Source organism: Pan troglodytes, chromosome 11 (assembly GCF_028858775.2).
Source record: "Pan troglodytes isolate AG18354 chromosome 11, NHGRI_mPanTro3-v2.0_pri, whole genome shotgun sequence".
Classification (NCBI taxonomy): Eukaryota; Metazoa; Chordata; class Mammalia; order Primates; family Hominidae; genus Pan; species Pan troglodytes.
The window spans coordinates 38096405-38123349 of NC_072409.2; the positions used below are offsets into that span (position 1 = coordinate 38096405).

The 26945-nt window shown below is 40.4% G+C and overlaps 1 protein-coding gene across 9 annotated transcripts in view; it reads right to left on the reverse strand.

Annotated features, from left to right (window-relative positions):
* Positions 1–26945, reverse strand: part of LOC134807728 (major facilitator superfamily domain-containing 14C-like) — a 132489-nt gene that overhangs the window by 66747 nt on the left and 38797 nt on the right. For 7 of the 9 annotated variants that reach the window (XR_010148887.1, XM_063788456.1, XM_063788455.1 and 4 more), the window contains one exon: positions 10760–10855. Coding sequence is in view for 6 of the 9 variants with exons in the window: in XM_063788456.1 (XP_063644526.1) it covers positions 10760–10855 (96 nt within the window). In the remaining 3 variants the exon portion in view is untranslated. Of the gene's footprint in view, positions 1–671; positions 696–3653; positions 3743–10759; positions 10856–26945 lie in introns of those variants that run through there. The other 2 variants (XR_010148889.1, XR_010148890.1) reach the window with 2 other exon arrangements.

Genomic DNA, 26945 nt, shown 5'->3' on the forward strand with positions numbered 1-26945 from the left:
TATCTAGACTACAGGTGGAAAACTGGCTACAGCCTGACTGTAAACTTGAAACAGCCTTTGCAAAATTATGACTGAGACAGTGAAAGATCTAACTTAACTGACTCCATCTTACTTCTAACCTCCAAGCTGTCCTTGTTCATTCCTGGGCATAGCATGAACTTTGGGAGAAACTTAGTTTATAGTTTTTTAAAACAAAGACAATAATAGCCCTTTCCCAAAGCAGACCTCCTTCTTGCCTGGAGACTAGACTGCCTTTGTAGGACCAACATCAGCCACAAGATTAGAAATTATGGTTTACGAATCAGGTAGCTAGAGGCTACAGGATTCTGACCCTCCCCAGACTGCTCCTAATATCACTGCTTGAGATATTTTGCAGACCCTGCACTTAATGGATCAGCTGGCACCACCCAGATCGATAAACTGGCTCATCTGATCTTGTGGCCCCAACTCAAGAACTGACTCAACTCAAGAAGACAGCTTCAACACCCCATGATTTCATCCATGACCAATTCTGTAGTGTGGCTCATTTTCCTCAAGATTGCCTTAGTCTAAGCTTTTTTTATGTCTCCATATATTTTATAATCAGCTCTTCAATAGCCACAAAATAACTTGCGAAGAATTTTGATTATGATTGCATTGACCACAGAATAATTGGGAAAGAACAGACATACTGTCTTTTTGTTGTTGTTTGATTCAAAGTCTCACTCTGTCACCAGGCTCAGGTGCAGTGGCACGATCTCGGCTCACCACAACCTCCACCTCCCGGGTTCAAGCGATTCTCCTGCCTCAGCCTCCCGAGTAGCTGGGATTACAGGAGTGCGTCACCATGCCTGGTTAATTTAGTAGAGATGGGGTTTCGCCGAGGTTGATCTTGAACAAAATAGGGAAACAGATGTCATTAGACAAATACCACAGTAAAAACTGTTGCAGACAAGCATTTATGGATGCTAAAATTAGTAGGACAACAGAAAAGGAACAAGATATCTGGACAGTCTCAAAGTATTTCTCCACAACATACTCACTTGAGACCAGGAGTTCAAGACCAGCCTCGCTGAAACCCCATATTTATTATTAAAAAAAAAAAAAAGCCAGTTGTGGTGGCACACGCCTGTAGTCCCAGCTACTCAGGAGGTCGGGGCAGGAGAATCACTTGAAACCAGGAGGCAGAGGTTGCAGTGAGCTGAGATCTAGCCACTGCACCCCAGCCTGGGCAACAGAGTGAGACTCTCAATCAAAGAATAAAAAAAAAAAAAAAAGCAGAAAACAATATGTCCATTCTTCCACAATCAATCTATAGTCAATGCAATCATAATCAAAATTCTTAGCAGATTATTTTGTGGGTATTGAAGAGCTGATTATAAAATATATATATACAGACATAAAAAAGGCTTAGACCAAGGCAATCTTGAGGAAAATGAACCACACTAAGGAATTTATACAAGATATTATGGCTGGGCACAGTGGCTCACACCTGCAATCCCAGCACTTTGGGAAACTGAGGCAGGCAGATAACCTGAGGTCAGGAGTTCGAGACCAGCCTGGCCAACATGGTGAAACCCAGTATCTACTAAAAATACAAAAATTAGCCAGGCATGGTGGTGCATGCCTGTTATTCCAGCTACTCAGGAGGCTAAAGGAGGAGAATCACTTGAACCCAGAAGGCGGAGGTTGCAGTGAGCTGAGATCGCACCACTGCACTCCAGCCTGGGTGATAGAGTGAGACTCCATTGCTCCCCCCCGGCCAAAAAAAACATATTACTATAGAAGTTAACACAGGATGGTGTTGGCACACGGAAATATAGCTCAACAGAATACTAAAAAATTTAGAAACAAACCCATATATGGACGGTTGTCTCATTTATGACAAAGGTGACACAGTACAGTGGGGAAAGAAGAATTTTTTCAATAAATGATGCTGGTTCAACTATATATTCTTCTGCAACCAAAGTGAATACTGACCCCCTACCAAACACAGTGATCTTTTTGGATGATAGGACTACATGAGAACAATAAACCAATTAAGGTTTGTGGTAGAAAAAGTTGTCTTAAACAGGATTTTTTAAAAACACTAACCATAAGCAAAAATAAATTCAACTACATAAAAACTTAAATTCAATTAAAATTAGTGTCATCCAAAGGCATTAAGAGAACAGAAAGGTCCTGACATTGAAGAATTCAGGTGAAGATGCCGCCATTCTTGAACTCTGAAAGCCAAACTAGAATCTTCAGAGCAGCCTCAGTCTTAAAATTCAAGCTTCTTTTTCCTACTTTTTATTTCAGTGATATTTAGGACACTCTATATTTCATAAAAGTTATGATCTAACTGCCTCTATAAGCCCAAGTATAAAAATCCTTACCACCTAGCAAGAGACCCACAGAACTAGTCAGTAGTAAGACTGAGGTCACATATTGGAAAAAATATACTAGACCAGGGTTATACGCAGGGACCATCCAGCAATAGAGATGTTGCTGGCAAGTAACCATAGTGGTGGGTGACCACTAGCGAAAAGGGCTGAAGAGACCTCAGAAGGTTATCCGGGTTATCTGGGTAGACCTGTGTCTTTTTCCATGCCCGAGGGTCACGACGTCACTATGCAGGGCACACGTGGCTTGGTTTAAAAAGGTCACCTTAATCTTAGCAAATGTAATAAATCATTTTTTAGATCCTGAAATTTATAATAAAAATACTTTACCTACCCTGAAAAAAAAAAAAAGAGAGAGAACAGAAAGGCAATCCCAGGCTGGGCATTCTGGCTCACATCTGTAATCCCAGCACTTTGGGAAGTCAAGGCAGGCAGATCACTTGAGGTCAGGAGTTCAAGATCAGCCTGCCCAACATGGTGAAACCCCATCTCTACTAAAAATACAAAAATTAGCCAGGCTTGGTGGCACGTGCCTGATTCCAAACTACTTGGGAGGCTGAGGCAGGGGAACTGCTTGAACCCGGGAGGCAGAGGTTGCAGTGAACCCATATTGCACCACTGCACACTCCAGCCTAGGCAACAAGAGCAAGACTCCATCTCGGAAAAAAAAAAAAAAAAAAAGGAAGAAAGACAATCCAAGAATAGGGAAAAGATATCAATAATAAGTATATGTGTGTGTATAGAGACAAACGTACACATGAAAAAAATTGTACCTAGAATATATAAAGAACTCCTACAAATAAGAAAAAGGAACACAACCCAATTTTTTAAAAACTGATGAAACACATGAACTGACACTTAACAAAAAGATATTCACATGGCCAATAAATATATGTTATACGTAAAGGGGGTTAACTTCATTGGTCGTTAGGAATATGCAAATTAAGACCATAATGTACCTACCAGAATTCAAATTGCTGGTGAAGACATGGAGTCTGCCTGGCTGAAGAGTAAATTGTTCACCCACTCTGGAAAACTTTTAGCACTACATAGTGATGCTGAACACAACCATGCAATTTTACTCCCAGATATATACTCCAAGAAACACGTATACATGTTCACCAAAAGATATATACAAGAAATATTACAACAGCAATATTTGTAATAGGCAAAAACCGGAAACCCAAATGTCCAACACCAGAATGGATTTGTGTCAATAGACTCCAGGACCATCTCTAAGTTCAGCAATTTGCTAAGAGGATTCCAGGACTCTGAAACTGTTATACTTACAGTTTATTACAGCAAAAGGACACAAAGCAAAATCAGCAAAGGCAAAAGGGACATCAGGCAAAGTCTGGAGGAAGCCAGGTGCATGCTTCTAAGAGTCCTCTCCCAGTGGAGTCACACATAAAGCATTTAATCCCTCCAGCAATAAACTGTAACAATGGCCAGGCACAGTGGCTCAAGCACTTTGGGAGTCCGAAGCGGGTGAATCACTTGAGGCCAGGAGTTTGAGACCAGTCTGGCCAACATGGCGAAACCCCATCTCTACTAAAAATACAAAAACTAGCCGGGACTCGGGAGGCTGAGGCAGGAGAATCACTTGAACCCAGGAGGCGGAGCTGCTGTGAGCTGAGATAGCGCAACTGCACTCCAGCCTGGGCAACAGAGCCAGGCTCTGTCTCGGAGGAAAAGAAAAGAAAAAGAGAAACTATAACAACATTATGTGAAGTGTTGTCTGCTATGGAAGCTCACAAAAGCCTAGGAGTCCAGGGTTTTTCTTGGCGGGTGATCTTCAAGGCACACAATGAATGACCAGCTACCAAAGCTCTCCAGTTCACGAGAAGGAAAGGTGTTCACCATAAATAATGCTGTTTGCACAAACTGGAACAGTCAAGTTCAAAGATTCAATCACACAAAACGCAAAATATTCCAAGAGCTCAATTCTGGCCTGTCAAGGAACAGTCACAGAAAATGGTCCTCTTGGGAACATGAAAGACTTGAGCAACTTGGGCCTGCTGAATTAATCCTTTCCTGCCCAAGATAACAGAAAATCATATGTGGTTATGTAAGAACACACTATACAACAATGAAATGTTGCTACATACAACATGGATTACTCTCATAAACGTACTAAGCCAAAAAAGCCAGACAACAAAGAGTATACATTGTATGATTCCACTTATATAATATTAAACACACAAACACAAAGGCCAAACTGTCATATTAGAAATGTGACAAGGACAGAAATTACTTAGGATTGTTTCTGGGAGTGTGGTATAGTACTGGATATATAAGTGTACTTACTGCATAAAAATTCATCAAGCTGTGTATTTATAATTTGTACATCTTTCTGTACACATTATACTTCCATTAAAAGCTTACACAAAAAGGTATCTGGTTCCTATTTTATTTTAGCCATGAGGAAACTTTAGGAAAATATATCATTCTATAGAATCATATTTTCCTCAGATCAAACTCCTAACACAGCTCAAAATCCTATAATTTTATATTGCGAGGGTAGGAGAACAGCTTTCCTATTTTCTGGTTTTTAGGACAATCAGGGAAATACAGAAATTGAAAAGTGCATAAAGTATTGAGATATCAGCTAATCCACTGGTTTTTCTAACTATATTACTCAGAAACATTATAGGAACCCTCTAATGGTTTGATTTGAATTTCTTTCATTTATTTATTTTTTAATTTTAACTTTAATTTTTTTGAGACAGAGTCTCACTCTGCTGCCCAGGCTGGAGTACAATGGCATGATCTCGGCTCACCACAATCACTGCCTCCTGGGTTCAAGCGATTCTCCTTTCTCAGCCTCCCAAGTAGCTGGGACTACAGGCGCATGCCACCATGCCTGGCTACTTTTTATATCTTTAGTAGAGATGGGGATTCACTATGTTGGCCAGGCTAATCTCGAACTCCTGACCTCGTGATCTGCCCACCTCAGCCTCCCAAAGTGCTGAGATTACAGGCGTGAGCCACCATGCCTGGCCTTGAATTAAAAAAAAAAAAAAAAAAAGTATTATAAACCCAATATCTACAAGAAAAAAAAATTGTCAGACTTCTCACATTTGACATGACAGTATAAAAAGATTAACAAATTATCTTTCAGTACAGCTGTATAAACCTATTTCAGTGCTCTGGAATTCAACCAAAGGCATAAAACAAACTGGGAGCATTTATTTATTAAGTTACTGAACTTCAGGCAGAAATGGTGGTTTTCAGTTTTGAGCTGCTACCAGACTCCTGCCCCTCCCCCAACCCCAGCTCTGTGGGTATTAGTTTAAGCAGGGCATGCTGCTGCCTGAGAGGACTCATTGGATTTGGAGTGTTGTCAAGTTAACGGGGCAAACACGGAAGACTAGTGGCAGACTGGTGGATTAGGCCAGGGATATAACAGGTAGTTGTAGGAGGTGAGACAGCCACAAGAGGCTTGAAAAGCTCTCCCCAAATTGGTTGACTCTAGACGATACACACACATATAAGAGACTGGAACACACTCAAGCCACTCATACATCCTTGGCCATCAGAAGCTGCACATACAGATATTTCAAGAGAATCTGGCAGAGAGCAAAAGCCAGGGAAGAATTGAAAATGGCCTGAAGTAAGAATGCACTTCCAGCTCACATACAGATCCATTAGTAGAGAGCTGAAAGTTTACTGGCTCGAGGTGTTTAACTATAATCTCTTACCAATCTGACTGATCCCTAAATAATGGAGACAGAGAACCCAAGGAAGCCAAGCTTAAAAATAAAAATAAAAATAAAAATAAAAACTGAAAAGAGACATCAGCAGCTGCATACTGTAGAGACTTCACAGATTTAGTCCAAGCAAGTTACTAAACAAGCAAAACAAAAACAACCTTCAAGGTGAGAAAAAAATCAAAATCCATGGCCAAGTGTAGTGGCACATGCCTGTAATCCCAATGCTTTGGGAAGCTGAGGTGAGAAGACTGTCTGAGGCGAGGAGGAGTTCAAGACCAGCCTGGACAACATAGCAAGACCCCATCCCTAAAATAAAAACAAAAGGCTGGGTGCAGTGGCTCACGCCAGTAATCCCAGCACTTTGGGAGGCTGAGGCGGGCGGATCACGAGGTCAGGAGATCGAGACCATCCTGGCTAACACGGTGAAACCCTGTCTCTACTAAAAATACAAAAAAAAAAAAAAAAAAAAAAAGAGCCAGGCATGGTGGCAGGTGCCTATAATCCCAGCTACTCGGGAGGCTGAGGCAGGAGAATCGCTCGAATCTAGGAGGCGGAAGTTGCAGCGAGCCAAGATCGCACCACTGCACTCCAGCCTGGGCAACAGAGAGAGACTGTCTCAAAAAAAAAAAAAGAAAAAGAAAAAAGAGTTAAAGCTTTAGCCAAGCGTGGTGGTGCACAACTGTAGTCTTAGCTACTCAGGAGGCTGAAGCAGGACAATTGCTTGAGCCCAGAAGTTTGAGGTTGCAGTGAGCTATTATTGTGCCACTATATTTCAGCCTAGGCAACAGGGCAAGACCCTGTCTCTTAAAAAAAAAAATCCAAAATTGCAAAACTATATTATCTAAATATACAGGTTTTAACAAAAAATGATTGCAATATGCAAAGAAACAAGAACATATAACTCACTCAGGTAAAAAAGGGAGTCAACAGGAGGAGTCTCTGAGTGTTCCCAGATGTTGAATATTGCAGATGAAAACTTCAAAGCAGATACTATAAATATGTTCAAAGAACTAAACGAACCCATGTTTAAAGAATTAGAAGAGACCAGGTGTGGTGGCTCACACCTGTAATCCCAGCACTTTTGGAGACTGAGGCAAGAGGACTGCCTGAGCCCAGGAGTTTGAGACCAGCCTAGACAACATAGTGAGACCCCACTCGTAAAAAAAAAAAAAAAAAAAAAAGAATTAAAGGAAAGTATGGGCCAGGTGTGGTGGCTTACGCCTATAATCTCAGCACTTTGGGAGGCCAGCCGAGGCAGGCAGATCACTTGAGGTCAGGAGTTCGAGACCAGCCTGGCCAATATGGTGAAACCCTGTCTCTACTAAAAATACAAAAATTAGTCGGACGTGGTGGCACACACCTATAGTCCCAGCTACTCGGGAGGCTGAGAATCGCCTGAAACCAGGAGGTGGAGGTTGCAGTGAGCCGAGATCATGCCACTGCACTCCAGCCTGAGTGACAGAGAAAGACTGCGTCTCCAAAAAAAAAAAAAAGTATGTGAATCACTCAGTGAATACGAAATTTCAAATAGAATATAAAAATTATAAAAAAGAAATGTGGAAATGCTGCAGTTAAAAATTTGGTAATCAAAATCAACAATCCACTAAAGTGACAACACAGACAATTTAAGATGAACAAAGAAAGAAACAGTAACCTTGAAGACAAATAAATAGAAATTATTCAAACAAAAGCATAGAAAACAATTGGCAAAAAAATAAAAATAAAAATAAATAAACAGCTCCTCAGAGATGTATGAGACATTATCAAGTGTAAAACACTTACCTATGACCAGGCACGGTGGCTCATGCCTGTAATCCCAGCACTCTGGGAGGCTGAGGCGGGCGGATCAGGAGGTCAGGAGTTCGAGACCAGCCTGGCCAACATGGTGAAACCCCCCCGTCTCTACTAAAAATACAAAAATTAGCCGGGCGTGGTGGCACACGCCTGTAATTCCAGCTACTCGGGAGACTGAGGCAGGAGAATTGCTTGAACCCAGGAGGCGGAGGATGCAGGGAGCTGAGATCACGCCACTGAACTCTAGCCTGGGTGACAGAGCAAGACTCTGTCGGGGGGCTGGGGTGGGAACTTACCTATAAGGAGAGTCTCAAAAGGAGTAAAGGGACAGTAAAAATATTTGAAGAAATAATGGTCAAAAACTTCCCAAACGTGATGAAAAGCATTAATATACAGAAACAAGAAGCTCAACAAACCCCAAGTAAAATAAACAAAAAAGACATTCACACCTACACACATTATAGCATAGTCAAACTATCACAGAGTTGGGTTCGTTTGTTTGTTTGTTTGTTTGTTTTTGAGAAAGAGTTTTGCACTCGTTGCCCAGGCTGGAGTGCAATGACACGATCTTGGCTCACTGCAACCTCCATCCCCCAGGTTCAAGCAATTCTCCTGCCTCAGCCTTCCGAGTAGCTGGGATTACAGGCGTGCACCACCACGCCCAGTTAATTTTGTATTTTTAGTACAGATGGGGTTTCACCATGTTGGTCAGGGTGGTCTCGAACTCCCATCCTCAAGCGATCCACCTGCCTCAGCCTCCCAAAGTGCTGGGATTACAGGCGTGAGCCTCCGCGCCCAGCCTAAAGTTTCACTTTTAAAAGATGAAATGAGTTTTAGAGATGGATGGTGGTGACAGATACCCAACATAATGAAATGTATCTAATACTACTGAACTGTATACTTCAAAACAGTGAAAATGGTAAGTTTATTATGTGTATTTTACCATAATTTTTTTAAATGGGAAAAAAAGTGATTTGGTTTATCTATATTCATATTAAAAATGTGTCCTGAACAAACACATGTATTTGTTCAAAGAATATATTTATTAAGCACCGACTATATCCCAGGCAGCACTATGCAAACAGTGAGGAAAATTAGAATCTCATGAAACTCAAAATGGGACTAATTATCCTCATTAACTAATAACTAATAACCTACTATAGGTTTCCTACTATGAAGGAAAAACTAGTGCAATAAGAAAAAAAGGATTAAGGATGCAGGCAATTTTTAAGTCCTGTGTTCCACCCAAGTTATAATTTTAATGAATAAAACTGTATTTTTTTTTTTTTTGAGATGGAGTTTTGCTTTGGTTGTCCAGGCTGGAATGCAATGGCACGATCTCAGCTCACTGCAACCTCCACCTTCTGGGTTCAAGCAATTCTCCTGCCTCAGAATCCTGAGTAGCTGGGATTACAGGCATGCGCCACCATGCCCAGCTAATTTTGTATTTTTAGTAGAGACAGGGTTTCTCCATGTTGGTCAGGCTGGTCTCGAACTCCCGACCTCAGGTGATCCACCAGCCTTGGCCTCCAAAAGTGCTGGGATTACAGGCGTGAGCCACTGCACCAGGCCTCAAACTGTATTTTAACTGTGCCAGAAGAATTAAAAACTTTAAAAGGTTCACAGCAATGTCTTATGTAAGGCTAACGGGCTAACAGCCACCCTCTAAAGTTCTCTGCTGTCTAAACCTTATTTAAGAACAAAGATTATCCGTACCCAGAGGGATTCTTTAGTAAGGCAAAATGATGATTAGGAAGAGTTAAGCTCCAATTTTTTTTTTTTAATTTTTGTTTTTTAAGAGATGGGGTCTTGCTATGTTGCCCAGGCTAGACTTGAACTCCTGAGCTCAAGCAATCCTCCTGCCTCAGCTTACTGAATAGCTGGGCCTAAAGGCATATGCTACTGTACCCGGCCCATCAATAATTTTTAAAGAATAATTAAGACAACTGAAACTTAACTCCAGTTTAAAATATTTTATTAAAATTAAGTGTTAAATAGTTGTAAGCCACCTAATATCTGCCCCCGCCATCTTTTCTTTGGCATCTCTCTTCCTTCTAACCACATCATAGATGAAACGTACAAGTTCTTGCTAAGATATTCAATACCACCTCTGAAGAAATGGCTATAGATAAGCTACGAAAAACTGAAATTTAGACATTCCTACAATTATTACTCATTGTTACAAAGTACTCACCAATCTGCTATTTACTATGTTCTTAAGTCAAAGACCATTAACATCCTCCTAAAGAAGTTACAGACTTCAACAATGCTCTGCAATTTCCTGTAGGACAGGACCCTATGAGTCCATGGCCTGTTATGAACCCAGCCACACAGAGCAGCAGGCGAGCGAGCATTACCACCTGAGTTCTGCCTCCTGTCAGATCAGCAGCGGCATTAGATTCTCATAGGGGTGCAAACCCTACTCTGAACTGCGCATGTGAGGGGTCTAAGTTGCGCTCATTATGAGAATCTAACTAATAATGCCTGATGGTCTGAGGTGGAACAGTTTCATCCTGAAACCATCCCCCAACCAACCCAATTCTGTGGAAACATTGTCTTCCACGAAACCAGTCCCTAGTGCTAAAAAAGTTTGGGAGTTGCTGCTGTAGAGTATCTTAAAGATCTTCCTAAACATATACAGTTCATTTGTATAACAGCACCCCCAAGTTTACTTCAATAGGAGTGCAGTGCTACCCAGGAATATTTAAAGAGGTGTTTTGTGTTACATGTGGTTCAGAAACCACAATGGAAAAAAAACAATGAAACAAGCTGTTTTAAATCACTATCAAGAGCTACTCCCAAACACGTATCTAGACATACACAGTGATATATGCCTAAGAACTTATCTCTTTCTCTTACAAAACACAAACCCAGTTCAGCAATACTTACAGTCAACACTGGAGTTGTCAACAGGCCCCACGCAAAGAATTCAAGGAAGATGACAATAGCAGCATGGTACACACTTGGTCGGCCAAAGCCTTGTAGCTAAAAAAGAAAGTTATTATGAAAATTAGCAAAGAAATATAAGAAATCTATTATCTTAAAATGGTATAGAAAAAAATGTATAAAAATGTGTAAAAAAATGTAGGGCCTACCTCTGTCATTTAAAATAAAACTTCATTCTGTGTTATCCTTGATGCCTTCACTTTCCCTAATAAGGGAAGATGCTAAGATTATAGACTTTCGGTTGGGCGCGGTGGCTCAAGCTTGTAATCTCAGCACTTTGGGAGGCCAAGGCGGGCAGATCACAAGGTCAGGAGTTCAAGACCAGCATGGTTAACATAGTGAAACCCCACCTCTACTAAAAAATACAAAAATTAGCCAGGCATGGTGGCGGGCTACTTGGTCCCAGCTACTCGGGAGGCTTGAACCCCGGTGCCGGAGCTTGCAGTGAGCTGAAATCCCGCCACTGCACTCCAACCTGGGTGACATAGCAAGACTCTATCTTGAAAGAAAAAAAGATTATAGACTTTTGATCTATCCCATCGACGCAAATCACTGGAGCTTTAGTAGAAAATCAACTGGATCTTCAAGAAACTAAGTTTCCAAGATCTGACTGCTCTGTCCCTTACGAATTACGTGTTCCTTAGCAACTTAACTTCTCTAGGGCTGAAGTTTCTTTACCTACATAATAAGAGAGATGGGTATGGGTATCACATGCTCAAAGGCCTGAGGGGCAGCTCGGATGACTTTAAATCAGTATGGAATATCTTGAGATATCCCAATTCTAGAGATGTTTAGAAGCAGAGGATGAAAAGTGTGCAATAATGTCTTTGCACGCTCTTATTTATCATCTCTCCCACAGATTACTGCAATGACCTGTTAACCCTGCCTTGACTCGTTTTCCCTGTCCCCTCCAAACTTGTGGTGACATTACACTCAGAGTGAACTTTTTAAAAATACAAATCTTATTCCATCACTCCTGTGGAAAACTGCGAAAACAAGGAACTGCAAAAACAAAGAGCTACAAATTGCTCTCATTCCTGTACACACACATTTTCACAATATGACTTTGCTGCCAATTCCATCAAAAGGTTCAATCTGTTTCTCCATGTCTCTAGATCAAAGCTGGTTTGACAACTTCCTCTAACCAACAGTCAGGTGAAGACAAAACATGGATTTCTGAACCTAGATTGCCAAAGATCAAGACTACCACAAGGAGAAATATCTTCCTGCCACAGGCATATGAGAGGATAAGAAACTCTCCCTATCAAGGCCTCACAGACAAACCAGTTAACAGCCATCACCAACTGTCAGACATAGGAGCAAGGCCATCTTAGACGACCCAATTACAATCAGGCCTGCAGGTGACTGCAGAAGCATGAGACACACCGAGAGAAATCAGTGAAGAACTCTCGCTGAGTTCCACTCAAACCCCTAACCCAAAGAATAGTAATAAATTGTTGTTGTTTTAAGCCATTAAGTATAAGGGTTGTTTCTTAATTAGCTTTTTTTTTTTTTTTGAGATGAAGTCTCGCTTTGCTGCCCAGGCTGGAGTGCAGTGGCGTGATCTCAGCTTACTGCAAAGTGCTGGGATTACAGGTATGAGCCCCCATACCCGGCCCACATTCTTTTTAATAGCTAACTACTCAGTATCTCATTGTATGAATGTGCCATAATTTTAACCAATCGAATATTGATAGGAGTACATGGAATTTTCACTTATTTAAAACTGCTGCAATTAACTTTTTAAATTTTGGAATATTAAACCTACAGAAAAGTTGCAAAAACCAAGAGTTCCTGTATATCCTTCACCCAGCTTCCCCAAATGTTAAAATCTTCTATAACCATGGTATAATTATCTAAACCAGGAAATTAGCATTGCTACAAAACTTTAATCTACATATCTTATTTGAATTTTGCCATTTTTCCCATTTTCTTTTTCTGGTTCAGAATCTAATCAAAGATTTAACACTGCATTTAGTTCTCACATTTCTTTAGGCTCTTCCAATCTAAGTCAGTTCCCAAGACTTTTATTTTTTTACTTTCATGATCTTGATACTTTCAGGGAATACTAGTATACTCTTCACCAATAATTTTATAGAGTGTCCCTCAATTTGAATTAATCTAATATTCTCTCATGATTAGATTGAGGTTATACATTTTATTTTATAAAAATATGTCACATCTCATAAAATTCACCATTTTCAAGTGCACACAAGTCAGCAGTTTTTGGAATATTCACAAGATTATACAACCATCACCACTATCTAACTCCAGAACATGTTTATCACCCCCTAAAAGAAGCCCTACACCTATTAGGAGACATTCTTCATTTCCTTCTCCCCCTACTTCCCCTCAGAACCACTAATCTACTTTCTGTCTCTATGGATTTGCCTATTCTGGGATCATACATAAATAGAATCCGTAAATGGAATCACACAACATGCAGCCTTTTGTGTCTAGCTTCTTCCAATCAGCATATTTTCAAGGTTCATCCATGTTGTAGCATGTGTCAGTATTTCATTCAATTTTATAGCTAAATGATATTCCACTGCATCAATATACTGCATTTTGTTTATCCATTCATCAGTTCATAGACACTTGGGTTGTTTCCATCTTTGGCTATTATGAATAATGCTGCTATAAACATTGATGTACAAGTTTTTGTATGAACATGTTTCCAGTTCCCTTGGCTATACACATAAGGGTGAAAATGGTGGGACTATTAATATCCTTTTATTAGCATTCTAGGATAAATTTCTAGAAGTGAAGTTGCAGGGCCAAAGAATATACACATTCTAATTTAGAATCCAATTATAATTTTAAAGTTTCACTAATTAGGAGTCAAAAAAATACTTCATCTTATGTCACCTAATCAACTATCTCTAACATATAAAAAGCTTCTAAAAATGTTAAGAAAAAGACTAACAGCCCAATAAAAAGATTGGCAAGAAATATGAACCAGTTCACTGAAATCAAATGTCCCTTAGTAGCCTCACTTGTATTAAGAAACATGCAAAATTAAGCTAAATTCAAACACAAGTTCTCAGTATCAGACATTAAAAATTCAAAAATTCAAACGTTTGTAAACTATTGATGAAGCAACTGAAAAGAAACACAAACTGCAAATAGGAATGAAAAATGGTACACCACTATGCAAGAAAATTCAGCAACATCTAGACAAATTACATATTTACCCTTTGAAGCAACAATTCTACTTTATCCCTAAACTATGAGGTGCCATATGCACAAAGCTAAAACACTGTAACAGCAAAAATTAACTCTGGGCCAGGGGAAGTGGCTCACACCTATAATCACAGCACTTTGGGAGGCTGAGGCAGGCGGATCACTTGAGGTCAGGAGTTCATGACAAGCCTGGCCATCATGGTGAAACCCCATCTCTACTAAAAATACAAAAATTAGCAAGGCTTGGTGGCAGGTGCCTGTAATCCCAGCTACTAGGGAGGCTGAGGTAGGAGAATGGCTTGAACCTGGGAGGAGGAGGTTGCAGTGAGCCAAGATCACGCCATTGCACTCCAGCCTGGGCAACAAGCACGAAACTCTGTCTCAAAAAAAAAAACATCGGCTAACGAATGAAGAAAGGAATAATTAACTTAGAATCCTGCCACTTCACAGCCTTACTGAAATAGTGAATCTAGGCCATGACCATTAATGGCCACTGAAATCACTGGGTAAAAGCTGACAAGGTACAAGGGAATAATCAAACTGATAACACCTGAAACCTGATCAATCATAACATCACAGACAGAGATCATTTGCCACATGATGTAATACAACAAAAAAATACCACCACTTAAGAAGTATTCTTTGAAAAAACAAAGTGAAACAAAAAACCTGGATTCAATGCAGTCAAGACATAAACCAGTATACAGAAAACGCAGGTAAAACAAGATTGGCCTTGTTGCAGTAGGGTGATGAATATGGGGAGGTATTCCTAATAATATGTAAAGGTAACCACAAAAAAAGCTTTAAACAGATTGCTAAAAAGAAAAGAACTTACAGTCTCATTAACAATTTAAAAAAAGAACAACTTACAGTCTCCTTAACAATTCTGGAGGATACCTGTCCTGCCATATCCTAAGACTGCATAATAATTTTTTAATTTTTTTCCAGGTGTGGTGGCTCATGCCTGTAATCCCAGCACTTTGGGAGGCCGAGGCAGGCATTTCAGGACCAGCCTGGCCAACATGGCAAAACCCCATCTCTACTAAAAATACAAAAATTAGCCAGGCGTGACGGCAAGTGCCTGTAATCCTAGCTGCTCAGGAGGCTGAGGCAGGAGAACCCAGGAGGCGGAGGCTGCAGTGAGCCAAGATCACACCACTGCACTCCAGCCTGGGGGGACAGAGTGAGACTCCATCTCAAATAATAATAATTTTAAAATTTTTGCTAATTTGATTTTTTTAATGGTTATCTAATTTTATTTTGTATTTCCCTTACTCCCAATGAAGCTGAGCTTCTTTCCTATGATTAGGAATTTGCATTTCTTTTTCTGTGAACTGCCTATTCATCTTCTGTCAATTTTTTATTGGTGACTTTAATCTTTCATATTGATTTATAGGACCCCTTTAGAATCAATATTAAAAACATTTATACAATGCAACATCAAATTATCATTCTCAGCCAGGAGTGGTGGTGTGCACCTGTAGTCCCAGCTATTTGGAAGGATCACCTGAGCCTAGGAGTTCAAGTCCAGCCTGGGCAACACAGAAAGAACCCCATCTCTTAGGGGGGAAAAAAAATAGGCCCAGTGCAGTAGCTCATGCCAGTAATCCTGGCACTCTGTGAGGCTCAGGCAGCAGGTGGGAGATTTACTTGAGGTTAGGAGTTCAAGACCAGTATAGACAACACAGTGAGACTCGATCTCTCCAAAAAATTTAAAAATTAACCAGGCATGGTGACATGTGTCTGTAGTACCACCTCCTCAGGAGACTGAGGCAGGAAGATCGCTGGAGCGCAGGAGTTTAAGGCTACAATGAGCTATGACTGCACCACTGCACTCTAGCCTGGGCCACAAAGTGAGACTCCAGTCTCGTTTAGGAAAAAAAAAAAGCCATCGTCCTCACCTACCGGCATCAATACTCTCTAAAAATAAAAGGCACAAATACACAAATCAACAATAGCTGGAGACTTCAATACCCATTTTCAGTAACTGATAGAACAATTAGAAGATCAGCAAGAAATAGAAGACTTCAGTAACACTGTACACTAACTAAACCTAACAGACATTTATTGAACACTCTTCCCAACAAGATATAAATCCTCAGGTGCACATGAGAAGACTGTAAAACAAGTTTGAATAAATTTAAAAGGAGTTAATTTATACAAACTATGTTCTTGACCACACAGAATGAAATTAGACATCATTAACTTAAGAAAATTTGGAAAATTCATGAATATTAAAATATTTAAACATACTCCTAAATAACAGATAAAAGAAATCACAAGGAAAGTTACAAAACTTTCATTTGAACAAAAATGAAAATGTAACACACCAGTTGAATGCAGCTTAAAGCAGCACTTAACAGGAAGTGTACAGCTGTAGATGTGTGGTTATAAAAGATCTCAAATCAATAATTTAACTTTCCACCGTAAGAAACTAGAAGAGAGCAAACTAAACTCAAAGCAAGGAAAGAAAGATCAGAGCAGATACAAACGTGATACAGAATAGAAAAGCAATACAGAAAAATCGACAAAATCAGGCCGGGTGCAGTGTGAGCCTAGCACTTTGGGGGGTCAAGGCGGGCAGAACACTTGAACCCAGGAGTTAAGACTAGCTTGGGCAACATGGTGAAACCCTGTCTCTACTAAAAATACAAAAAAGAAAAAGTTTACCCAAGCATGGTGACACATACACCTATAGTCCCAGCTATTTGGGAGGCTGCAGTGGGAGAATTGCCTGAGTCCAGGAAGTTGAGGGTGCAATAAGCCATCATCATACCACTGTACTCCAGTCTGGGAGAAGGGAGTGAAACCTTGCCTTAAAAAAAAAAAAAAAAAAAAAAAAAAAAAAAAAAAAAAAAAAAAGAAGGCCGGGCGCAGTGGCCTGTAATCCCAGCACTTTGGGAGGCTGAGGCAGGTGGATCACGAGGTCACGAGGTCGAGACCATCCTGGCTAACAGGGTAAAACCCCATCTCTACTAAAAATTAAAAATAAAAAAAATTAGCCAGGCGTGGTGGCAGATGCCTGTAGTCCCAGCTACTTGGGAGGCTGAGGCAGGAGAATCGCTTGAACCCAGGAGGCAGGGGAGCTTGCAGTGAGCAGAGATCTTGCCACTGCAATCCAGCCTGGGTGACAGAGCGAGACTCCGTCTCAAAAAAAAAAAAAAAAAAAAACAGAAAAAGGAAAGGGAAGAGAAAATCAACAAAACCAAAATTGATTTAATGAAAATATCAAACTAATGGACAAACCAAGAAAACAGAAGACCTGAATTACTAATACCAGAAATGAAACAGAAGATAATAATGGTCAACCTTACAGAAACAGGATTATAAGGGAGTCTCATAGACAATTAGCCAACAAACTGGATAAATGAAACAAAATGGACAAACTCCTAGAAACACATAACCTACTAAAAATGAATCATGAAGAAACAGAAAATATAAATAGACCTATAACTAGTAAGGAAACTGAATCAGTAATCAAAAACCTCCCAGAATTCCAGCAGAGTTAAAGAATTAAACCTCTTCCCAAGACATGAAGAGGAGAGAGCACTTTCTAACTCACTCTCTGAAGCCAGCATTACAGTAGTTGCCCCCTTATCCAAGGGGGATACATTCCAAGATCCCTAGTGGATGCCTCGAAAAGTACCAAACCCTATACAGCTGTTCCTCGACTTACAAAGGGGTTACGTCTCAATAAACCGACTGTAAGTTGAAAATATACTAACTTGAAAGTCGCTTTAGACTTATGATATATTCAACCTACGATGGGCTTATCCAGACAACCCAATCATAAGTAGAGGTGCATACTCAATGCATATTGCTTTTGCATGAAGGTAAAGTTGAAAAATCGTAAGTCCAACCATCAAATTTGGGACCATCTGTATATACTGTTTTTTCCTACACACACCTATGATTGAGTTTAATTTTTAATTAGGCACAGTCCTCTTGTGCTTTTGGTCATTATTAAATAAAATAAGGGCTACTTGAACACAAGCACTGTGATACTGCAGTCCATCCGATAACTGATGGCTGACTGACTGACAGATGGGCAGCATATAGAGTGTAAATGCTGGACGAAGGAATGGAGCAAGATGGCAAAATATTTCATCACACTACTCAGAATGTGACGTGTAACTTAAAACTTACGAATTTTTATTTCTGGAATTTTCCATTTAGGATTATCAAACCTCAGCCCACTTCGGGTAACTGAAACCATGGAAAGCAAAACCACAGAGAGCAAAATCACAGATCAGGGAGTACTGCCATACTCTAAAAAAGCCAGACAAAGACACTACAAGAAAACTATAGAGCCAGGCACAGTGGCTCATGCCTGTAATCCCAGCACTTTGGGAGTCCAAGGCGGGTGGATCACAAGGTCAAGAGTTCGACACCAGCCTGGCCAACATAGTGAAACCACGCCTCTTCCAAGAATACAAAAATTAGCTGGGCATGGTAGTGCGTGCCTGTAATCTCAGCTACTCAGGTGACGGAGGCCAGAAAATTGCTTGAATCTGGGAGGCGGAGGTTGCAGTGAGCTGAGATCATGCCACTGCACTCTAGCCTGGGTGACAGAGCAAGACTCCATCTCAAAAAAAAAAAAAGAAAAGAAAACTACAGACCAATTTTCCTTATGCACATTGATGCAAAAATCCTTAACAAAATATTAGCAAACCAAATTCAACAGTTTATTAAGCAGTTTATTATGGTTATACACCATAACCAAGGACTTATTCTAAGAATGTAATAACAGTTCACCTATGAAAACCAATCAATGTAATACAACACATTAAAATAAAGAGGAAAAACCCACATAATCATCTTAATTGATGCAGTAAAAGCATCTGACAAAATTCAACACACTTTCATAATAAAAACACTTAGAAAGCTAAGAAAAGAATAAAATTATCTCAAATAATAAAGGCCAAACATGAAAAACCCATACTTCACATCATATTCAATGGGGAAAGGCTGGAAAAAGGCTGGAAACTTTTCCTCTAAGATCAGAAACAAGACAAAGATGCACACTTTCCCCACTTCTATTCAGTATAATACAATACTGGAAATTCTAGCCAGAGTAATACAGCAAGAAAAAGAAAGAAAAGGCATCCAAACTGGAAATGAAGAAGTAAAATTATCTCTGTTTGCTGATGACAAGATCTCATAAGACCCTAAAAATTCCACACACAAAAAACCTGTTACAACTAATAAATGAATTTAACAAAGTTACAAGATACAAAATCAACATTAAAAATCAGCTGCATTTCTATACACTAAAGATTAACAATGTTAAAATGAAACTTAAAAAATTCAAATTGGGCTGAGTGCAGTGGCTCACACCTGTAATCCTAATGTTTTGGGAGGCCAAGGCAGGAAGACAGCATGAGCTCAGGAATTTGAGGCCCTCCCAGGCGACATAGTGAGACTTTGTCTCTACTAATAATCAAAAAACGGCTGGGCACAGTGGCTCACTCCTGTAATCCCAGCATTTTGGGAAGCCGAGGCAGGCAGATCATGTGAGGTTGGGAGTTTGAGGTCAGCCTGACCAACATGGTGAAAACCTGTCTCTACTAACAATACAAAATTAGCTGGGTGTGGTGGTGCCTGCCTGTAATCCCAGCTACATGGGAGTCTGAGGCAGAAGAATCGCTTGAACCTGGGAGGCGGGGGTTGTGGTGAGCCGAGATTGTGCCACTGCACTCCAGCCTGCAACGACAGTGAAACTGTGTTTCAAAAAATAATAATAATCAAAAAACTTAGCCAGACGTGCTGGCGCACACCTGTGGTCCCATCTACTCAGGAGGCTGAGGTGGGAGGATCACTTGAAACTGGGAGTTCAAGTTTGCAGTGAGCTATGATCACCCCACTACACTCCAGCCTGGGCAAGAGTGACACCCAGCCTCAAAAAATAAAAAATAAATAAAAATAAAAATTCAAGTTGCAATAGCATCATAAAGAATAAGATACTTAGGAATAAATTTAACCAAGAAGGTGAATGACCTCTATGCTTAAAACTGTAAGACACTGCTGAAAGAAATTAAAGAAGGTATAAATAAACATAAAGACATCCCATGTTCATGGATTTAAAGACTTAATATAGTTAAGGTATCACTGTTACCAAAAGTGATCTGCAGATTCAATGCCAGTCCTATCAAAATCCCAATGATGCTTTTTGCAAGAAGAGAAAACTCCATCCTAAAATGTATATAGAATCTTAAGGGACCCCCAATAGCCAAAACAATCTTGAAAAACAAAAAAAATTATCTCACAATTTCTGAATTCAGAACTTACAATAAACATATGGCAATCAAAACAGTGTGGTTCTGGCATAAAAACAGTCATGTAGACCAACAGAATAAAAAGCCCAAGTGGGCATGGTGGTGTGTGCCTGTATTTCTACCCACTGAGGAAGCTTAGACAGGAGAATCACTTGAGCCCAGGAGTTCAAGTCCAGTCTGGGCAACATGGCAAAGCCCAGTCTTTTTTTTTTTTTTTTTGAGACGGAGTCTCACTCTGTCGCCCAGGCTGGAGTGCAGTGGCGTGATTTCCGCTCACTGCAAGCGTGGTCCACCTCCCGGGTTCATGCCATTCTCCTGCCTCAGCCTCCCGAGTATCTGGAACTACAGGCGCCCGCCACCATGCCCGGCTAATTTTTTGTATTTTTAGTAGAGACGGGGTTTCACCATGTTAGCCAGGATAGTCTCGATCTCCTGACCTCGTGATCTGCCCACCTCAGCCTTCCAAAGTGCTGGGATTACAGGCATGAGCCACTGCGCCCGGCCTAGTCTTTTAAAAAAATAAATTAAAAGCCTGGAAATAAAAAGCCCAGAAGTAAATACATATATGTCACAAATGATAATGCAACAAGGGTACCAAGGCCATTTAATAAGAAAGGAAGGACAGTCTTTCAGCAAATGGTGATGGAAAAACTGGATATCCACATTAAAAAGAATGAAGTTGGATCGCTACCCTAAACCATATATAAAAGTTAATTCAAAATGGACCAAAAATCTAAACATAAAAGCAAAACCTATGAAACCCTTAGAAGAAAACATGGAGGAAAGCTTCCTGGTATTGGATTTGACAATGACTTCTTGGATATGGCACCAAAAGAACAGCCAACAAAAGAAAAAATACATAAAAATCAAACTTCATCAAAATGAAAAACCTTCATATATCAAAGGATACTATCAAGACAGTGAAAAGGCAATCTACAGAATGGCACAAAATACATGCAAATCACATATCTGATAAGAGATTAATACCTAGAATATATAATAAACTTTTTCAACTCACAGACAAAATAACAACTCAATTAAAAACAGGCAAGGAAACTGAATAGACCTCTCTAAAAGAGATACACAAATGGCCAAGAAGCACATGAAAAGATACACATAGGCCGGGCGCGGTGGCTCATGTATGTATGTAACCCCAGCACTTTGGAAGGCTGAGGCAGACAGATCACTTGAGATCAGGAATTTGAAACCACCCTGGCCAACATGGTGAAACCCTGTCTCTAGTAAAAATACAAAAAAATACAAAAATTAGCCAGGCATGGTGGCGCATGCCGGTGTTCCTAGCTACTCTGGGGGCTGAAGCAGGAGAACTTAGGCAGGATTGCACCACTGCACTCCTGCCTAAGAGACAGACCAAAAATCTGTCCCCCAAAAAAACAAAAAAGAGAAAGAAAAAAGAAAAGATACACATCACTTATCATTAGGGAAATGCAAATCAAAACCATGAGGTATCACCACATACTCATTAGGATGGCTACTGTCTTAATCTGTTTGGTGCTGCTGTAACAGGATACTTGAGACTGGGTAGTTTATAAATAACAGACATTTATTTTCTCACAGTTTTGGAGGCAGGGAAGTCCAAAACAAGGTATTAGCATCTGGGGTGGACAGTCTTACAGCATCCTCACAAAGCAGAAGGTGGAAGGGCAAAAGCGGGTGAGCCCTCTCCCACAAGCCCTTTTTAATAGCAGCATTAATCCATTGATAATGGTGTAGCCCTCATGACATAAACCCTTCCCAAAAGGCGCCACCTCCCAATTACTCCTGCACTGGGAATTAAGTTCCCAACACATGAATTTTGGGAGACACATTCAGACTACAGTAGCTGTGATTTTTTTCTTAAATAAGAAAATAAGTGCTGGCAAGGACATGAAGAAATTAGAAGCCCCGCACACTGTTGGTAGGAATGTAAAATGGTGCAGCCCCTATGGAAAACGGTTTGGCAGGTACTCAAAAAATTAAAAATAGAATTACTCCATGACCCAGCAATTCCACTTTTGGCTATCTATTCAAAAGAAACAACAGCAGGGACTTGAACAGATTTTTATATACCCAAATTCACAGAATTCTCTCACAACAGCCAAACCGTAGAAGCAACCCAAGTGTTCAACTTATGAATGTTTAAACAAAATATGGTACATGTATACAATGGAATATCATTCAACCTTAAAAAAAAAAAAGGAAACTGACTGTCACAACATGGATGAACATTAAGGACGTTGTAGTAAGTGAAATAAGCCAGTCACGGCTGGTAACGGTGGCTCATGCCTGTAATCCCAGCACTTTGGGAGGCCGAGGTGGGTGGATCACCTTAAGTCAGGAGTTTGAGACCAGCGTGGCTAACATGGTGCAAACCCGTCTCTACTAAAATACAAAAAAATTAGCCAGGCGTGGTGGCGGGCGCCTGTAATCCCAGCTACTTGGGAGGCTGAGGCAAGAGAATCACTTGAACCTGGCAGGCGGAGGTTGCAGTGAGCCGAGATCGCGCCACTGCACTCCAGCCTGGGCAACAAGAGTGAAATGGAAATGGAAAGGAAAAGAAAGGAGCCAGTCACAAAAAATCAAATATGGCATAATTTCACTTATATGAGGTACCCACAGTAATTAAATTCATAGACAGTAAGTAGAATAGTGACTACCAGGGGCTAGGGAGTTATTGCTTAATGGGCACAGAGTTCAGTTTGGGATGATGAAAAAATTCTAGAGACAGACAGTGGTAATGAGTACACAACAATGTGAATGTACTTAATGCTACTGAACTGAAACTTTAAAAACTATGTTATGCATATAAACTAAAATAAAAATAAGTAACTCAAACTACATCATGCATTAAAAATAAAATGCAAAACTATTAGCTTCTAGAGGATTATTAGGAGAAAATATAAGTGAACTTGGTCACATGGTTTCAAGATGAGTCTGTAGGTACAAGACTAAAGTCATGCCACATGCAAGAAAAAGTTGATATATTGGACTTCACTAAAATCAAAAACCTCTGCTCTGCAAAAGACACTGGTAAGTGAATGAAAAGATAAGCCACAGATTGGAAGAAAGTATCTGCAACAATCTTATCTGATAAAGAACTTAAGAACATAGAAAGCGCCCTTACAAGTCACTAATACAACAACCCAATTAAAAAATGGGCAAATGATCTGAGAAAAGGGAGAGATGGAGAGTGACAGTTAATGGATAGATATAGGGACTCTTTTTGGGGAGATGAAAATGTTCTAGAATTAGATAGTGATAGTTCTACAACACCGTGAATATATATTAAAAAACCAAACTGTATACTTTTAAAATGATGAACTGTATGGTACGTGAATGTATCTCAATTTTTAAAATGCAATAGAGAGAAAAGAGAGCAGAGATTCTTTTTCTGCCTCTGGAATACTTTAACTGTATGTGAAGCCTAGAACTGTCAGAGGCGTGTGAACCAGAGCGACTCCATCTTGAATAGGAGCTGGGTAAATGAGACTGAAACCTACTGGGCTGTATTCCCAGACAGTTAAGGAATTCTAACTCAAAGGATGAAGATAGGGAGGACAAGATACAGGTCATAAAGACCTTGCTGATAAAGCAGGTTACAGTAAAGAAGCTGGCTAAAACCCACCAAAAACAAGACAGAAATGAGAGTGATCTCTGGTCATCGTCACTGCTATACTCCCACCAGTGCCATGACAGTTTACAAATGTCATGGCAACGACAGGAAGTTACCCTATAGGTCTAAAAAGGGGAGGCATGAATAATCCACCCCTTGTTTAGCATATAATCAAGAAATAGCCATAAAAATGGGCACCAGCAGCCCTCAGGGCTGCTCTGTCTATGGAGTAGCCATTCTTTTGTTCCTCTACTTTCCTAATAAACTTGCTTTCACTTTAGGGACTTGCCCTGAATTCTTTCTTGTTCGAGGTCTATCCAGGAATCCTCTCTTGGAGTCTGGATTGGGACCCCTTTCCTGTAACTGAACTATGGCAGCCATCTTGAGACCATGAGAGCCAGACAAATCAACACACTGAAGATGGAAAGAACCTGGTCCTTGACGCAAAATCAAGGACCAATCCTGGAACTGTCTTTCCATCAGATTTCTTGTTAAATGAGGTAATAAATCCCGATCGTCAACAAGAAAAAGGGGGAGGGGTGACAGGACCGCAACAGTCTCCTCAAAGATGATATACAGATGGCAAATATGCCTATAAAAAGATGTTCATTGCCGGGCGCAGTGGCTCACGCCTGTAATCCCAGGACTTTGGGAGGCCCAGGTCTTGATCACCTGAGGTCAGGAGTTCAAGACCAGCCTGGCCAACACGGTGAAACCCCATCTCTACTAAAAATACAAAAAAATTTGCTGGTTGTGGTGGCGGACGCCTGTAATCCCAGCTACTTGGGAGGCTGAGGCAGGAGAAAATGCTTGAAATCGGAAGGCGGAGGTTGCAGTGAGCCAAGATCACGCCACTGCACTCCACCCTGGGTGACAGAGTGAGACTCTGTTTCAAAAACAACAACAAAAAAATTAGCCTGTGTTTGAGGGTCCTCTTTTCTATTGCAGTTGACCCCACATGAAAGAGCAAAACTCCGTCTCAAAAAAAAAAAAAAAAAAAAAAAAAAGGAAAAGAAAAGATGTTCATTATGTGTCACTGTCATTTTAAAATGCAAATTAAAACAACAAGATTGTTAGAAGGATGGATCTGAAATGCATATTGCTAAATGAAAGAAGCAAGTCTGAAAGGCTACAAACTGTAAGATACCATTTAAAGGGCATTCTGGAAAAAGCAAAACTATAGATAGTACCAGATCAGTGGTAGCTGGAGTTGGAGGGTAGGGTTAAATGGATGAAGCAGAGGACACTTTCAGGTAGTAAAATTGTTCTGTATGATATTTTAATGATAGGTAAACAGCACCACGCATTTTTCAAAACCAGCAGAACTTCAGAGAACAAGAGTGAGCCTCAGTACATGTTAACTTTTAGAAAACATTTCAGAGGTGGAGAATCCCAGGATGGAATGCAGAATGTAGCAAAAGAATCTAATTGCAGTACAAACACATGAAACAACCTCACTAAAGGGGGTATGGGGAAAGGCAGTGATCCAAGTAACTCTGGGAAATAGTGGAGTCTTTTTTTTTTTTTTTTCATTTGGAAGCTGGAATTTTATCATAAGCAACAAATATTATCAGTTTTTTTTTTCCCCTTAAGACTGGAGGCAAAAAAAGTTGCGCATAAATGAAACTGGCTCAATTTCCCCATAGAAATTATGTGTACAGGTCTTTGAATAAACATAGAAAGTGACCCTTCCAGTTTTAAAACCTAAAACTTATATTTGTCTCCAATGAGTTCTTTCCTCAGGCAACGCACTGAAACTCACCAAATCACCATTTGACAATGAGACCCCAGACACCTCTTTCCCCTCATAGGTTAGGACTGCTTCCTTATCCTTTTCCTAATTGCTGTTTTCCTCACACATAGTTACATTCCTTTTTTCGGTACATAAACTCCCCAGTTTTAGTTGGTCGAGGAGGCAGATTCAAAACTGATCTCCCATTCTCTTCAGTAGGCAACACCTAAATAAAAAGGCAAAATTTTTCTCTGGCCGGGCGCAGTGGCTCTGGGTGTAATCCCAGAACTTTGGGAGGCCTAGACGGGCGGATCACTTGAGGTCATGAGTTTGAGACCAGCCTGGCCAACATGGGGAAACCCCCCATCTCTACTAAAAATACAAAATTAGCCAGGCGTGGTGGCACACGCCTGTAATCCCAGCTACTCGGGAGGCTGAGGCAGGAGAATCGCATGAACCCAGGAGGCAGAGGTTGTAGTGAGCCGAGATCGCACCATTGCACTCCAGCCTGGGCAACAAAAGCGAAACTCCATCTCAAAAAAAAAAAAAAAGGCTTTTTCCCTGGCAATACTCAACTCAGTGATTGGCTTTCTGTGTGGCGAGAAACAGGACCTAGATTGACCACCTGGCATTTCTGTAACTTAAACACTGTTATGCTATAGTTGAAAGTTGTACCCCATGGAAATAAAGATTAACAATTCTGGAACCATGTATGCTGTGATTGACCAATTAAATAAACTGGATGGCAGATGGTGGGAGCCAGGTTTCTCACTGCTGGAGTGGAAGGTTACAAATAAACAAGAGAAGGAAGCAAGAATGATCCATGTAATCATGGATTAGAGTTGGGCACATCATTATGAACTCATTTTTAACTTCATATAGATACAGATGGTCACAAATGGAAATACTTACAAATGTGTGTATTATATACACCTGTTTCCTCACTCTATCAGCTGAAAGAGCCTGAAAGAAACTACACCCTAGAAACTCAACAGCAATAAGCAATAAGCATATCTAGTGTGACACATCTTGGTTTCAAATGCCATTCTCAAATAAAAGAAACCAGGGCTCCTTGGAGAAACAGCTAATTCTGGGACTAGAGTGGGAAATATGTAAGAGGAGCGTGGAGTATCTTGTAATCCCAGAATATAAGCATGGCAGGCCAGGTCTCACTAACTCAGGCCCCCAAAACAACTGTTTCTGTACAGACTGAGTAGTTAAGTTAAATGTTAAAAGCTGAAAGAGCCGGCCAGGCACAATGGCTCACATCTGTAATCCTAGCCACTCTGGGAGGCCAAGGTGGGTGGATCACTTGAAGTCAGGAGT